The sequence below is a fragment of the Callorhinus ursinus genome, unplaced genomic scaffold, assembly GCF_003265705.2.
Source record: "Callorhinus ursinus isolate GAN/ISIS: 27379988/994484 unplaced genomic scaffold, GSC_fseal_2.0 scaffold12, whole genome shotgun sequence".
Lineage (NCBI taxonomy): Eukaryota > Metazoa > Chordata > Mammalia > Carnivora > Otariidae > Callorhinus > Callorhinus ursinus.
In genome coordinates, this window is record NW_027397074.1 from 35,096,033 (window position 1) to 35,112,116 (window position 16,084).

Consider the following 16,084-nt stretch of genomic DNA (forward strand, 5'->3'; position numbering starts at 1 on the left):
TAGTAAAAACATGTATTTATGTCTATTATTTCCAGAAACTCCATTAAGGTAACAATAAAAGTATAAACTCATAGGAGACAGGAGAGGAGGTAATTACAGAGAAGGGATACGAACATATTTCTGGAACATGGAACATTTCTGGAAGAGGGCTAACTTCGAACCACGGAGGAAACTCAAACTCAATATCTCCAGGGAGAGTGACATTGAGAAGCAAGAAATTTTGTTCCCCTAAACTCAAAAGGATCCAGGGGTTACATGTTGGGATGTTGGTTGAAAGTTTTAAATTATTTAAGTAGCAGTTGGGTCACCGGATCATTTCTCCCTTCTTTGCTCCACCACCCTACACAGTAAGGACACTACCCTTCTTCTTGCCCAACAGCATTAGAGAAGTTGACTATTTGAAGAAATTAATCCACAGATTTTTGAGACTTTGGGACACTCGGGATATGGGAAACTGGGGGTGAGGAATCGGATTTGATAAACAGGGGATTAAGTGAAAGTATACCTACTGACTGTAAGAATCGTCACCCTACTTCCCATTTGCTGGCATGAAGGCCTGATCTTTCAGAAGAATTGTGTAAGACTGTTGAATCACAGACCTGTATCTCTGAAACAAATAATACATTATATGTTTAACATAAAAAAAAGACGATTGGAGGGGGAGACGAACCATGAGAGACGATGGACTCTGAAAAACAAACTGAGGGTTCTAGAGGGGGATGGGTTAGCCTGGTGATGGGTATTAAAGAGGGCACGTTCTGCGTGGAGCACTGGGTGTTATGCACAAACAATGAATCACTGAACACTGTATCAAAAACTAATGATGTAATGTATGGTGATTAACATAACATAATAAAAAAAACAAAAAAAAGAAGTTTGAACTTTAAAGAGAGAGATTAAGCTTCTCAGAGAGAGAGAGATAGAGAGAGAGGAAGGAAGGAGGGAGGGAGAGAGGGATGAAGCAAGTGAATGAAAGAACAACAACAACAAAGGAAAGACTCAGAAGAAATACCTTTAATGCAGGGAACAGAAGGAAATTTAGAACAATTTAACAATAGTCTCAGAGAGAAGCAACATATTACATCAATTAAACAGCCAAAGGATGCTATCTTTGTTCTACCTTAGATCCTTTTTCTTTGCTTTAGACTCAGTCTATCTTCCTTCTTTTTTTCTTGGACTCTGTTTATTTTGACTCTTTCCATTTCTTAGTCCTGCACAGTCTTTATGCCACCAAGATTCCAGTCTTCTTTGGCTGGGAGGACTGATACTGAGAGATCCCACCTCCGGATTCATCCTGGATTGCTCATGGACATGCTCCAAGGTCAGACCAGGCCCATGACATTCTTGATACAGATGGATTTGCTGCTGAGCCTGGTCCAGTGCAGAAGACTGTGTTCCTGTTCTTAATTCCTTAGCCTCCAAGATTCTGCTGGGCACTGGAGGAGGAAAAGGGGGAGAATGAGGCATGTCAGTCTAAAAATGTAGTAAGAACATTGTGGAAGAGGTTAAGAGGGAAAGTAGACTTATTCTCAGGTAAGGGGTGGGTGTAAACGCTAAGCTGCTGGTCTCTCTAAGAATGCTTAGAATGCCCTCACTGAAGAAAGTAGTAAAGAAGAAAAGGGCAGGACTCTGAGTCATGCTGTGTGTAGGATGATTCCAAATCATTATTTTCCCTCTCTGTAAGCAGAAGAGATGAGCGTGGAAGAGATCACTGCCAGAAGCAGTGGTGGGGTAGGGAGTTTTATGTTTGGGAGGCTAATCCAAATGTAAGGGACAAGTGTCAGTCATTAAACAGTGTAATTCAAAAAGCTTTTCAGCCACACAAACATTTTGTGGCTTGCAGTTTTTTCACTTGTTTATTTTATTGTTCATATGAATTAAATAAATTATATAATTATAAAAAATATGTAGTTCAAAGCAACCATTTTCCTTAGGAAAATCAGGGATTCATCTTCTCTAGTCAGCATGCCTGGGATCAGATTTTCACTCGATTGCTAGCTATAGGACCTTGGACAAATATTTTAACCTCTTGTGCTTCAGTTTTCCCATCTGAAAAATGGGAATAATAATTGCATATAGCACATATTGTATCAGGGTCAAACTGTTATTCTTAATATTTTGGTATAGCCTCATTTTGACTTCCCCATGCGATGTTTATCTAATTCTGATTACCCATTTGTTGTATCTTAACCTTTCTTTTTACTTCTCACATGTTCACATTCAAACATTGATGCAGACGTAGCCACATACAGAAGTACAGCTCAGCAAACGAGGCTGTGCAGTGAATTCTGTAAACAGAAGCTTGTTAGTGTAACGTTAACAATATTTAATAATGTAAATAACAATATTTTCATTTTAGCATAAGCACTTTTCATTATGAATATATACAGCATCCTTCTTTCTATACCTTAAGGAATACAACTGGTAGAAATTTCGTTACAATTCTAGCCTTTTGAGAGAGAGTCGATTATAATTGCTAGCCTAATGTCATGTTAAATAGTTCTAAAATGTCACTCTTCAAGTTGAGGTGGGTATTGGTATACATGGTAGGGGTGATGAGTGAAATTTGAAATGTTATCCTGTTAATTTCATGTTTCATAAGCAGGCAAACTATCACCACTATTTATTCCTCATCTGTTTTCTTTTGAGGAAGCCAACTGAACATTAAGTTCTTCTGGATGTATTTCTTTAAAAAGTAGTGGTGCCATACCACGTACTGTCATTATTTAAAAACTGTGACATTCTGACAGTGTGTCGGAAAAAAGTGGTGGCTCTATGAAATTTACATGCCTAAGTTTGTAACTAAAACTAATTTTGTCAGGGAATATTTTATAATTACCAAATTAAAGAACTGTATAATTAAAGTAAAATGAGCTCTGCATGTGCCTAGAAACATAATCTCTTAATGCTTTTGTTGGTTTTTCTCCAATGACATTATTTTGTAATGTATATAATTTATTGCAGAAATAGTAACAGAGTAAGGTTGTTTTCCAGAGATTTGCAATCATTTGGAGAAATCCATGAACAGCTTAGTATGTTGAATTATTTTCACATTCAATTTGGTGATTTTTAAAAGAGGAACAGCAAATCAACCAACTTCAAATGCCCCCCTCCTTCTCATACTTCTGTATTTTATTTATAGAAGAGGAAACCTTTCTTCATTTCTTCCTGTCAGCTGTGCAGAGGCAGTTCTACTGAAATTGAGTAAAAGAATATCCAAAATACTTTTTAGCACTTTGAGTTCATCTCTGTTAAATAAATTGATTGAGATGATTATTTTTCTAGTTAAGTTGATATGGAGCTTAAAAAGCAGTTTTTTTAAACAGTCCTATATAAAACTTTAAAACATGCTTTCAGTAAGGGTAATTTATTATTACAAATGAATTTTGTGGAAGTGTAATTAGTATTATTTATATTTTGGATTCTAATGTTATAATAATGTGAATTCTTACTTCCTTGATCTAGAATTTTCCTCACACGGACCACTTCCTCATCTTTAGCTTGTCTGGTCATCTTGTAATAGTGTGAGACTTGAGGAGCGTGTATGTTCCACAATGGACTTGATTACTACTGGATAAAAAGCTAATAGCCATATTGGAAAAACCATATTGGTTCTATTTGAAGGAGCCTATTTAGGAAATTGGACATGTGCCACTATATTCAAGAAAGATGGTCCGTATTTATGAAACCATTGCTCTTTCTGAAATTTGAAGGAGATGGGAGAATAGCATCTATGTTTGTGAAGAAATTACATAGATGTGAATTATGGATAAATCATTTAATGTCTCTGGGCTTCAGTTTTCTCATCTATAAAATAAAGATATTGCTTACTCTCTCTAGTGACCTCATAGAATTTTTCAAATGAGATCATGATACAGTCAATATGAATAAAGCACTATGCAAGTGTAAGAGATTATTATTTTTCATTATTGTTTTATCTAGAACTCTTCTAAAGAGATAAGTGCCTTTATTTAAACAAGAAGGGAAGTAGAAAATTATTGTATTTAAGGTAGTTCAGGTCTAAGAAATTAGAAACAGAATGTGCATAAGCCTCTGATGAGACAAACTATGTATGTAAAATCAATTGGATATGCAATAGCAACTTACTATGTTGGCAAGTTGAAGCGTGTGGTAGGGTGCCATTACTATTCATAGAGGGATCTGAACAGAGTAAAAGGAATGATGATGATGTTACAATGATAATGACAACAATTACAGAGATATAAGCTGTATTGAAGCGAGGGTTTGTGTCTTTTCTCCTAATGTTTTCTGAGCCAAGAATTAAGCTGCAGTGCATAGATGCTTAATAAATATTTGACGATATGAATAGCAGTTACTGTTAGATACATTCAGATTTTGCACCTGTTTCCACATAGCTCATCAAGAATAGATTTAGTATTTTCTGCTTCTCTTGAGATGATTATGTGGTTTTGTCATTTATTAATACAGTGTCTTTCATTAATTGCTTTTCAGATGGTAAACCAATCTTGCATTACTAGGATAAATCCCACTTGGTCAGGTACATAATACTTTTTATATATTGACGGATTCTGTTTGACAAATATTGGTCTGTAATTTTCTTTTTTTAAAGATTTTATTTATTTATTTTTGCGAGAAAGAGAGAGAGGGCGCAAGTGGGTTGGGGAGGAAGGGGCAGAGGGAGAAGCAGACTCCCTCCTCAACAGGGAGCCTGATGCTGGAGTCCATCCCAGGACCCTGGGATCATGACCTGAGCTGAATGCAGACGCTTAATCAACTGAACCACCCAGACGCCCTGTAATCTTCTTTTCTTGTAACGTGTTTGTCACATTTTGGTATCAGGTTAATGCTAGTCTCATAGTGGGACTACATTGGGAAAGCCACTTGTTTTTGGTTTTCTGAAAGAGTTTGCAGAGGATTGGCATTCTTTTTTCCTTAAATATTTGGTAGAATTCAACAGTGAACTCCACCTGAGCCTGGAGTTTGTTTGCTTGTTTTTGTTTTTTTACAGGAAGATATTTAATTACTAATGCAAATTCTTTAGTAGATACTGTGTTATTCACATTACCCATTTCTTCTTGCATTTTGTAGTTTGTATTTTTCAAGGAATTTGCCCACTTCATCTAGGTCTTCAAATGTGCAGGCATAAAGATGCTGGTAATACTGTCTTATTACCCTTTGACTATTTGTAGAATCTATAATGGTGTCACAAATTTAATTGCTGATATTGTAATTAATTTCTTCTCTTTTTTTAATCACCAGTCTAACTAGAAGTTTACCAGTATTATAAATCTTCTTAAATAATCAGCTTTTGGTTTCATTGATACTCTCAATTATCCTTCTGTTTTCTGTTTCTTTGATTTCCACTCTGATCTTCATTATCACTTTTCTTCTACTTGTTTTGGGTTTGCTATGTCCCCCTTTTCTAATTTCTTAATGTGGAAGCTGAGATAATTGATGTGAGACCTTTCTTCTTTTCAATTATATGTATTTAGTATTATAAAATTTCTCTTAAATACTGGTAATACTGCCTTACCTACATTCCACAGATGTTGATATGTTGTGTTTTCATTTTCATTTGGTTTAGAATAGTTTCTTTTTTTTAAGTGTATTCCAAGATGATTTCATATATGTATCCATTGAGAAAGATTTCCTCCTATTGAGGTAATTAACGCATTCCTCATCTCACATATTTACTTTCTATTTTTCCCTGAAAACATTTAAGTTCTGTTCTCTTAGTAAATTTCAATTATATGACGTGTCATCAACTGTAGTCACCATGTTATACATTAGATCCTCATACCTTATTCATCTTACAACAATATCTTAAAAGTTTGTACTCCTTTATCAACCTCTCCTTCTCCTCCTCCTGGACCACAGTCCCAGGGACTACTGTGGGTTTATCTTTTTTTTTTTTCCCCCTTTTAATCTCCACATAGAAGTAATACCATGTAGTGTTTGTCTTTCTCTGGTTTATTTCACTTAGCACAATGCCCTTCAGGTTCATTTGCTGAATCATAAGTAGTTCTGTTTTTAATTTCTTGAGGAACCTGTATACTGTTTTCCATGGTGTCTCTTAACAGTTTACATTCCCACCAACAGAGTACAGCGTTGCCCTTTACCTGTTCACCAGCATTTATTATCTCTTGTCTTTTTGATCATAGCCATTCTAACAGGTGTGAGGTGATACCTCATTATGGTTTTGATTTGCATTTCCCTAGTAACTGGTGATATGGAACACTTTTTCATGAACCTGTTGACCATTTGTGTGTCTTATTTGGAAAAATGTCTCTCCAGGCTATTTGTCCATTTAAAAATTGGGTTCTTTGTGTTTTTGCTGTTGAGTTGTATGAGTTCCTTGTATATTTTGGATATTAACTCCTTATCAGATATGTTGTTTGCAAATATTTTCTCAGATTCCATAGGCTGCTTTTTTATTTTGTTAGTGGTTTTCTTTGCTGAGCAGAATCTATTTAATTCGATGTAGTCACACTTGTTTATTTTAGCTTATGTTGTTGCTTTTGATGTCACAGAATACTTTCTAATTTCCCTTTTGATTTATTCTTTGCCTCATGGATAATTCATAAGTGTCTTATTTATTTTTCAAATATTTGAGGATTTTCCCAGATATCTTTCTTTTAGTGATTTCTAATGTATTACATTTGGGTCAGAATATAACTTGAATGAATTGAATACTTTTAAATTTACTGAGATTTGTCTTGTGACACAAAATATGGTACCACTTTCATAGGAAAATGTTTCACATGTACTTGAAGAAAAAGTGTATTCTACTGTTGAGTTTTCTATAAATGTTAATAAAGTCAAGTTTGTTGATAGTGTTATGCAGATCTTGTATATTTTTGCTGATTTTTCTATCTACACTATCAATTATTGAGGGAAGAGTATTGAAAGCTATTATAATTGTGGATTTATCTATTTCTTCTTGAAATTCTATTAGCCTTTTTCTCTATTTAGAAGCTCTGATATTAGGTACATAAACATTTAAGACTGATACATCCTATTGATGAATCATGAAATGACAATTTTTATCTTTAGTAGTATTCTTTGCTCTGAAATTTGCTTTTGTCACAGCTGTCTTTTGATTAATGTTAGTATATATTTTCCAGTCCTTTCACTTTTAGCCTATTTGTGTCATATTTATAATAAATATCTTGAACACAGCGTATAGTGGAACTTTGTTTTGGTATTCAATCTTGTAATCTTTGCCTTTTAATTGGAGTGTTTGACTGTTTATATTTAGTGTGGTTATTGATATGGTTAGGTATAAATCTATCACCTTGATATTTATTTACTGTTTATCCTATTCTCTACTTGTTTTCTTTAGTACCTTATTTTTGAATAATTGAGCTTTAAAAATGACTCCATTTTTTTCTCATTTTGTAGCTTGTCGTCTACAACTCTGTTATTTTAGCTTTACTTTATAGTTTGTATTATGCATCTTTAATTTATCATAGCCTATGCTCAAATGATATTATACTACTTCATGTACAGTATGAGAACTTTACCTAAAGTATACTTGTATTGACCTCTTCCTGACCATTGTGATATTATTGTCATAGATTTTACTTGTACATTAGTTATAAACCCTTTACTGCATTGTTTCGAGTTTTGTTTAAATATTAGATTATTTTTAAAAGATACTGAAATAATAAGAAAAATTTCTATTTTTCCATGTAGTGCTTTTCATTCCTTTGTGTAGATCATCAGATTTTTCCATCTGATATCATTTTCCTTACATGTGAAGGACTTTAACATTTCTTGGAGTACTGATGTGCTGGTGATGACTTCTTCCAGCATTTGTATGTCTGAAGAAGTCTTTATTTCACTTTCAATATTGAAATATGTTTTGGCTGGATATAGAATTCCATGTTGATGTATTTTTTTTTCTATCAGTACTTTAAAGATGTTGCTCCATTATCTTCTTGGTTACAGTGTTTGTAGCATGAAGTATGCTATCTAATACTTACCTTTGTTCCTCTGTACTTAAAGTGTGTCTTCTCCCCATCTTCCCACTCCCTGCACCCCTTGGCTGTTTTTAAAATTTTTAATCATTACCATTTTGGAACAATTTGATTATAATATTCTTTGGAATAGTTTTATTCATGTTTCTTCTGCTTTGTGTTTTTTGAGCTTATTGGAACTGTGAGTGTATGTTTTCCATCAAATATGGGCATTTTGGGGGTGGTTTTTTCTTCAAATACCATCCATCATTTTAGAGTTTCAAATATATGTACTTTAGCCACGTGAAATGATCCCACGACATGATGATGCTCTTTTATTTTTAAAATTATACCTTTTCTTTATGTGTTTCATTTGGTAGTTTTTGTTGCTATGTCTGCAAGTCCACTAATCTTTTTTCTGAAATGTCTAATCAGTTGTTAGTCCCATCCAGTGTATTGTTCATCTGACACATTGTAGTTTTCATTTCTAGAACTTTTGTTTGGTTCTTGTTAACATCTTACACGTCATTACTTAATTTTCTGAACAGGTGGGATACCTTTTCATAACTGTTTTAGTCTGTTTTTTTTTGGTTAATTCTAAAACATCTATTTTTTTTTAATCTGTTTTGGTCGACTTTTCTCCTTAGTTTGGTCATTTTTTCCTGCTTCCTGGCATACCTGGTAATTTTTATTATATGCCAAGCGTTGTATATTTTACCTTATTGAATGCTGAATATTTTTTGTATTCCTCTAAGTATTCTTGAGCTTCATTCAAGGACATAGTTAAGTTATTAAAAACTGTTTTATCCTTTTGGTTCCAATTAGACATGAATGGAATACCTCTGTCTATGGATTATTATTTCTCACTACTATTGGAAATCCCTTCAGTTTACTATATTCAGTTCCCCCTTATTCATGAGACTTTCCTCTCTGGTTGGTAAAAATAAGCACTCTTTCTAGCCCTTTGTGACAATTGGGCACTATTTCTTCTATTCTGTTATAGTGGTTTTCTTACACACATGTACTGAGATTACTGATTATTTGAGGGAAATACTGTATAGCTCTAGAATTCTTTCTGTTGCTTGCTGCTACACTCTTCTCTCTAGTACTCTGTCCTGTGAATGCTTTGTTGTCCTCAGACTTTCAGCTTTGTCTCTTAACTTCTGGGAGTCTGCTGAGCTCTTTCTGGGTTTCCACTCACTGTACCATTACCAGAAAACCTTTCAAGACACTAAGCTGTGCAATCTTTCGGCCTACTTTGTATATTTTGCATCTCTCAGGGATCACTGTGCTTTGTTGCCTCATGTTCTAGTGTTTTAAAACCATCGTTTCACATATTTTGTCCATTTTTTGGTTGATTCGGGTGGAAGACTCCATTGTTCCATCTTGATAGGAAATGGAAGTTTCTGATTCATAGTAATTTTTGTATCATAAGAATAATGTCCTAATTTTTTAATTTTTCTTCTTTTAACCAAGAAACCTTGTTTCTCAACCTCTGCCTCAATTTCCTCATTTATAAAATTAGAATTATAATTGTGCCCATTTTCCAGGTTGTTGAGAGATTTAAATAACGGTGTAAAACAGTGTAAAACATTTTAAAAGCACATAGAAAGCTTCTAATAAATTACTCACCTTATTATCATTTCTGTTCTGTTACAAATCACACAAAACAGTCTGTCATTTTTAACTGCATGTCCACTTAATTTGATTCACTTTCTACCTCTTTTAAAAAAAATTCTTTGTAAGCAAGGGGTTAAGGGGACCTACTGAATAAGTGAGAAGAATTATACATCTTGAAAGACATAATAACTATTAATATTGTCACCTGGGTTTTCTTGAGAGAAATTTTGTCAAGGACACTTAATATGGTGTTCAAATATTCTTTTAAGAATGAAAGTCCCTATCCAGACAAAAGATTCTCAGTAACAACTCACCAAGTCGTTTATTTGTGATTTGGATCATCTCTGTACTCTTAAGAGCATACCATCTTATCTTGTAAAGGGAGATGCACATTTAATCTTGTCTCCCCCCCGCCAAAAAAAAAGAAAGAAAAAAGGGCTGTTTAACCAAAACAAACTCAGCAGCTTGGGATATACATATCTCTCTGGTATCTTACTCATCATTTTTTATTTTTATTTATTTATTTATTTTTTAAAGATTTTATTTATTTGACAGAGAGAGACACAGCAAGAGAGGGAACACAAGCAGGGGGAGTGGGAGAGGGAGAAGCAGGCTCCCCACTGAGCTAGGAGCCCGATGCGGGACTCAATCCCAGGACCCTGGGATCATGACCTGAGCCGAAGGCAGACGCTTCGGCGTCTGAGCCACCCAGGGGCCCTTACTCACCATTTTTTAAATGCTTGGGTCACTAAAATTACACATTGGGAAACATTTTGGCATTCCCTAAGGTGAAATATAGAAGCTATTTAATAGTAAATACTTCATGTCTTATGAACTTTTTGCAAGGAAGGTAATTAGTAAGTTGCTATTTAAAACCTCCAAGGGAATTTATTGTATATAAAATTTTAATGTGTAGTTATAATACATTAGACACAATTTAATGGAAACAATATTAGGCACATTTCAAATCATCAGAGCATTCAGATTACCTACAGAAGAATTGGTTATGTATTTGGTGTGTGCAGCTCATCTGTATCTATTTGCAGAATATTGACAGTGAGGAGAAGGAACTATACTTTCAATCAAAATTAAAACTAAAATCCATATGGATTGAAATGTAACTAATATTGTTTCCATCAAAAAGAATGAAATCTTGCCATTTGCAACGACATGGATGGAACTGGAGGGTGTTATGCTGAGCAAAATAAGTCAATCAGAGAAAGACATGTATCATATGACCTCACTGATATGAGGAATTCTTAATCTCAGGAAACAAACTGAGGGTTGCTGGAGTGGTTGGGGGTGGGAAGGATGGGGTGGCTGGGTGATAGACATTGGGGAGGGTATGTGCTATGGTGAGCACTGTGAATTGTGTAAGACTGATGAATCACAGACCTGTACCTCTGAAACAAATAATACATTATATGTTAAAAAAAAAAAAAAGATAGCAGGAGGGGAAGAATGAAGGGGGGGAAATCAGAGGGGGAGACAAACCATGAGAGACGATGGACTCTGAGAAACAAACAGAGGGTTCTAGAGGGGAGGGGGTGAGGGTTAGCCTGGTGGTGGGTATTAAAGAGGGCACGTTCTGCGTGGAGCACTGGGTGTTATACGCAAACAATGAATCATGGAACACTACATCAAAAACTAATGATGTAATGTATGGTGATTAACATCACATAATAAAAAAAATTTAAAAAATAAAAAACTAAAATCCAAATTAATATTGGCATATTTTGTTTTTAAATAGGATAGGACTAAAATATATTGTTTTTTAAAAAAGATTTTAGTTATTTGAGAGAGAGAGAGCGAGCATGAGTGGGGGGCAGAGGGAGAGGGAGAGGGAGAAGCAGACTCCCTGCTGAGTCAGGAGCCCCACTTGGGGTTCCATCCCAGGATCCTGAGATCATGACTTGAGCTGAAGGCAGATGCTTATTCGACTGAGCCACCTAGGCAGCCCTAAAATATATTCTTTTAAAAAAGATAGCAAAAGATAAAACAGAAATAAATTTGGTCCTAGTTAGAAGACTCGTTTATCTTTTCTCTCTGGATTCAGTAAAAGGCGAAAGATTTATGCGATCTGAAGAGAAACCAAGAACAACCATTTTAGCGTAGGTTTTATCTATACTAATCTTTATTGCCCTAAGAAAAATTAATTTTATTCTAACAAATTTAGCTTTATATATGTATTTACTTCCAGAAGAATGAATTATAGTATTCTTTTATCAAAAAGGAGTGGATGCTGTTTATTATAGGGTACCCATTAAAGTAATAAAGTAGTCAAATATATCCAGAAGTAACATGGGGAATCTTTGTTTTTTCAGTAACTCAACTCTATTGGGTCCTGATCAAATTGTATCTGTTTTTACTAGAATTTCTTCTGTAGTGGACAATTCAATAAGAAGATCTTTTAGTAGGGTCTTAATGAGTAGTTATTTGGGGGGAAGAATGATATATCTGACAGAAAATATTCACTTCTTAACAGAGTTTTCTCATTAATATATTGCCCTAAATCAGGGCATTTTTCAGATTATAAGTGAAAGATTAGAAATGCCTTTTTAAAATTATTATTTTCCTTTTGCAAATCATGATTAGTGTCTTGAACCCAGTAGGTGCAAATGTCTAATAGGATATAATGGTAGGGGTATCATTTATTGATTAGCTGCTATGTGTTGGGAACTAGGTTAGACACATTTATTATCTCATTGATTCCTTCCAACAAGCCTTTGAGGTATTATTATCATCATCTGACAGATAATGAAATTGAGGCTGACAGGTTAAGAATATTGGCCAAGTAGCAAAGAAAGATCTAATAAAATTGCCTGATTTCAAAGCCAGATGATGATAGTGACAATTTCACGGTATCTGTTTTCACATATGATTTCCAGAAATAGTTCAGGTAGTATTAAAACTAAAATTGCAAATCAACCTATCACTCTGTTGGTCTTGAAAGCATTTTCCTTTGCATCCAAAATTACCATTGTAAAGTTTTCAGAGAGGATAGAATCTGCATATTTGAGCCTTTGTTTTGGCAGAAAAAAATAGTTAAAAATGTGCAATTTGTTCAAAGTGCAAATATGCTGTGGCATTTTGGCTTTGTTCCAAGGGCACAGATTTAACTTGGAATTTTGGTGGCTGTTACTGGGAATGTACTGTTTATCAAATTCAGTGTTAACTGCACAGTTGAAGATTTTCTAGCAAAACTCTTTCTCTTTTTAACTTGAAAAAATTCTTTTACCAACTACTGAGGGTTGATAAGTAAAATCCATAAAAAGATAACAGTTTTTGATGAAGAATGTCTTCTATTAAAGGGTAATTCGTTAGGTCATTCAACAGAAAGTTTGCATAATCAGAATTTGGATGATCTGGCATCTCTGCTGATACCTAATGACCTTACATCTTTTTTTTTTTTTGGATGGCCTTACATCTTAATGCAAATAAGAGGATGAAGTTTGTAGCCCTTCACTGCCTTAGGGAGTGAAATAACCAGCCAGCAAACACCTGTCAGGTGGAAGTAGATGTTCCGGAAAGGTAAAATTAGGTAATATAGGTAATATTTTAATCAGATGCATTGGTAATTTTGTGACCTGAAAGCGTTACTGTTTCTAAAGACCAGAATTTCCTTTTTTCTAGATAATTCTGTGTTCCTATGCATAATATATGTCTTCAAATTAAATATTATGAACATGGAATATATTTTAACCTGTTGCCAAAAAATCTTCCTGTTTTACTTCTTCATTGCCTTTAGAAATTACCCCCTCATCTGTACTTCCAGAGTTGTTAATCCATGCAGATCATGTTAAGCATCATTTTCTCTCATGTGCTAGAACAAATGCCTGATTAAGAAAGAGGTCATTGACATAGGAATCATTATTGTCCTAGCTGACCACACAGTGTAATTCAAGAAATTGTTGAATAAATTCTTGTTTAATAAAAGTATATGATTATCTGCTAGCAGGGCATTTTGTTCTCTTTATTAATCAAAAGAAGATGAAAAAAAAAGATGACAAGGTTTTGAGGTCTGAGTGGACTGATGAAGAGATTCTCTCTTAGTTTATTTGGCACTCCAGAATATATGTAGAAAGAGGTGAATTTGTTTTTCACCAGGTGGATGAGAGATAATTCAAAACATTTTGTCTCTGGGTTAAGTCCCTAAAGAATCTTTTTATCTTCCTTGTTTGATTGGGTGACTCATTCTTTCCAGGTTGTCCCACCTGTACCTCTATTTAGCATTTTTCTTTTCTTTTATCCATATTTTGGGGGTTTTACTCCCCCTGGTGGCCCCTGGCATGCATTAGAATTGAATATTTTCCAAGGAATCTAGATAATGGTTCTGTCTTGTTTCTCTTAAAGCCTCATGTAGAGTAATATTTATGTTTTAAACACAGCAGCAACCATATAATTAGAGATGTTTTAGGTTTTTACATACTTTTCTTAAAATTTTTCTAGAGAGACTAGAATATACCATTGCTAATTGAGAAAATATAAAAAACACATTGTGAACTTCCGAATGCTAGATCCAATGAGTTTAATTAAGTCATTTGCTAAAGGAAAGTTATGTTCTTGTTCATAATGAAGAAAGTTTCTTTCTCCCTCTTAAGATAGCAGTAATTGTGCCACAAGAAAGAAAACAACTGTTTTCATTTTAAAAGAATTTGTAAAACCTTTGAAATTGATAGCTTGATGTTACAAATAAATGGAACTAGATGATGTCAAAGTGTAATTTACTTTGACAGTATTTTGAAACCAGTATCACTCATTGTCATTAAATCTTTATGACTATTTCTTTATGAGAGAATTTGGATAATTTAAATAATTAATTTTAAATCTCAAATATTGTCACATGCTTTTTTAACCTCTGTAGAGGTGTGACAAGACAACTTTTGTTGGATGCTACAACCTCCAATTACATCATTTTTCTATTTTTCCTATTATTTGTGTTGGTCTAAAAGAAGAATATGAGTATTTCCTGAGCCCTGTTTATTTTAGGTGAAAGAGTTGTAATTTTCACATTACTATTTTATTTTCATTTAAAGAAAAAAATCATTTGACCAGGAAATAGTATTTTTTAGTAAACATATTTTCAGAATCTTCCTCTTCTTGAAATCTATAGAATGTGACTGCTTTGCAATAGCTAATGGTCAGTGGGATTGGAGACTCTTATCATTTATATTTATGGCAGGCACTGGTATGTATGTTTGATTAGTGACTCACATCGTTAATAGTCACTGAAATCTAAAGCAAGAGAAGATGGAAGTTTCCCATTACTTGATTGGGAGCCAGAGGACGACCATTCAGATCATTTTTCGTGGTCCGAGGAGAGTAGAATAACCAGTCTGCCACCTCCCTTCATTTCCGAGGTCTAAATGGTGTTCCTGAGGGGGCATTCACGGGAGGATCTGGTGTGACAAGACAATGTCATACCTATCAGTCATTTTCTTACATCATACCATGGTTTTGGGAGTTAAAAAGAAAATGTTCTCATTTGTTCTGTGTACCATATCAAATAAATATTTCATAGGATTTCTTTTTAGAACACAAAACTTTGTGAAAAATAGTTATTCACCATTTTCGTGTGTCTAACCTAGTCCTAGTTACCAGCATGACAGAGTGCACACTATTCAGCAGTTGCCAGAATACACAGAAATATGTATTTTTTAAAAAGATTTTATTTATTTATTTGACAGAGAGAGATAGCAAGAGCAGGAACACAGAAGCGGGGCAGGGGGTGGTGTGGGAGAGGGAGACGCAAGCCTCCTGCCGAGCAGGGAGCCTGATGGGGGGCTCAGTGTGGGGCTCCATGTGGGGCTGGATCCCCGGGTCCTGGGATCATGACCTGAGCTGAGGGCAGACGCTTAACGACTGAGCCACCCAGGTGCTCCAGCAGTATGTATTTTTTAAAGCATAATGAAGACTTTCCAGATGAAGACTGCTTTCCCACTCTAATCAGAAAGTAAAGTAAATGGGCATTTTATTTCAGCAACACTCTTTATTATATTACCAAGAAAGAAAACATGAAGAAAATTTCTAGATACTATGAGACCTTGATCACCACCCCCTGCAAGGGGAGGGGGTTGGGAAGGATGGTTTTTATAATGAAGTCTGTGTAAAAACTTTCAATACTAGAAAATCCTTCCTTAGACATTTGCTTGGATATGTAGCCTGTAATGGAAAAACAGAACTACATCTCCCATGTATAGTGTGTTTATTCCCATTCAGCTAAAATCAACAGAAGGATCTTAGACAAAGTTGAGACCTTGCAACAGTTTTTAAACCTGTATTTCAGGGCCCTCTATCTTTGCAAAATGGAAAGATTAATTATTGGGTTCTGCAATGGGTGGAAGGTTTGAAAGGGTCATATATTGTTACTTTTTAAAAAAGAGCTAGGTGGCAGTTATAGATTAGAAAAGAGCCATTATGTAGTAAATACCCAGTGAGGTGTTTTTCAAGATTCTCTACATCATAATAATCTCTTGGATTACTTTTTAAAAATATTGATTTCTAGGCTTCTCCACAGACCATTT

At 34.6% G+C, this 16,084-nt stretch overlaps 1 protein-coding gene across 6 annotated transcripts in view; it reads left to right on the plus strand.

Moving 5' to 3' along the window:
* The window catches only part of LOC112824959 (histone deacetylase 9), a 636,385-nt gene that overhangs the window by 43,834 nt on the left and 576,467 nt on the right, over positions 1-16,084 (plus strand). For 4 of the 6 annotated variants that reach the window (XM_073898929.1, XM_073898933.1, XM_073898930.1 and 1 more), the window contains exons 3-4: positions 1,210-1,321; positions 4,474-4,519. In XM_073898929.1, the coding sequence (XP_073755030.1) occupies positions 1,210-1,321; positions 4,474-4,519 (158 nt within the window). Of the gene's footprint in view, positions 1-1,209; positions 1,322-4,473; positions 4,520-16,084 lie in introns of those variants that run through there. The other 2 variants (XM_025872990.2, XM_073898931.1) reach the window with 1 other exon arrangement.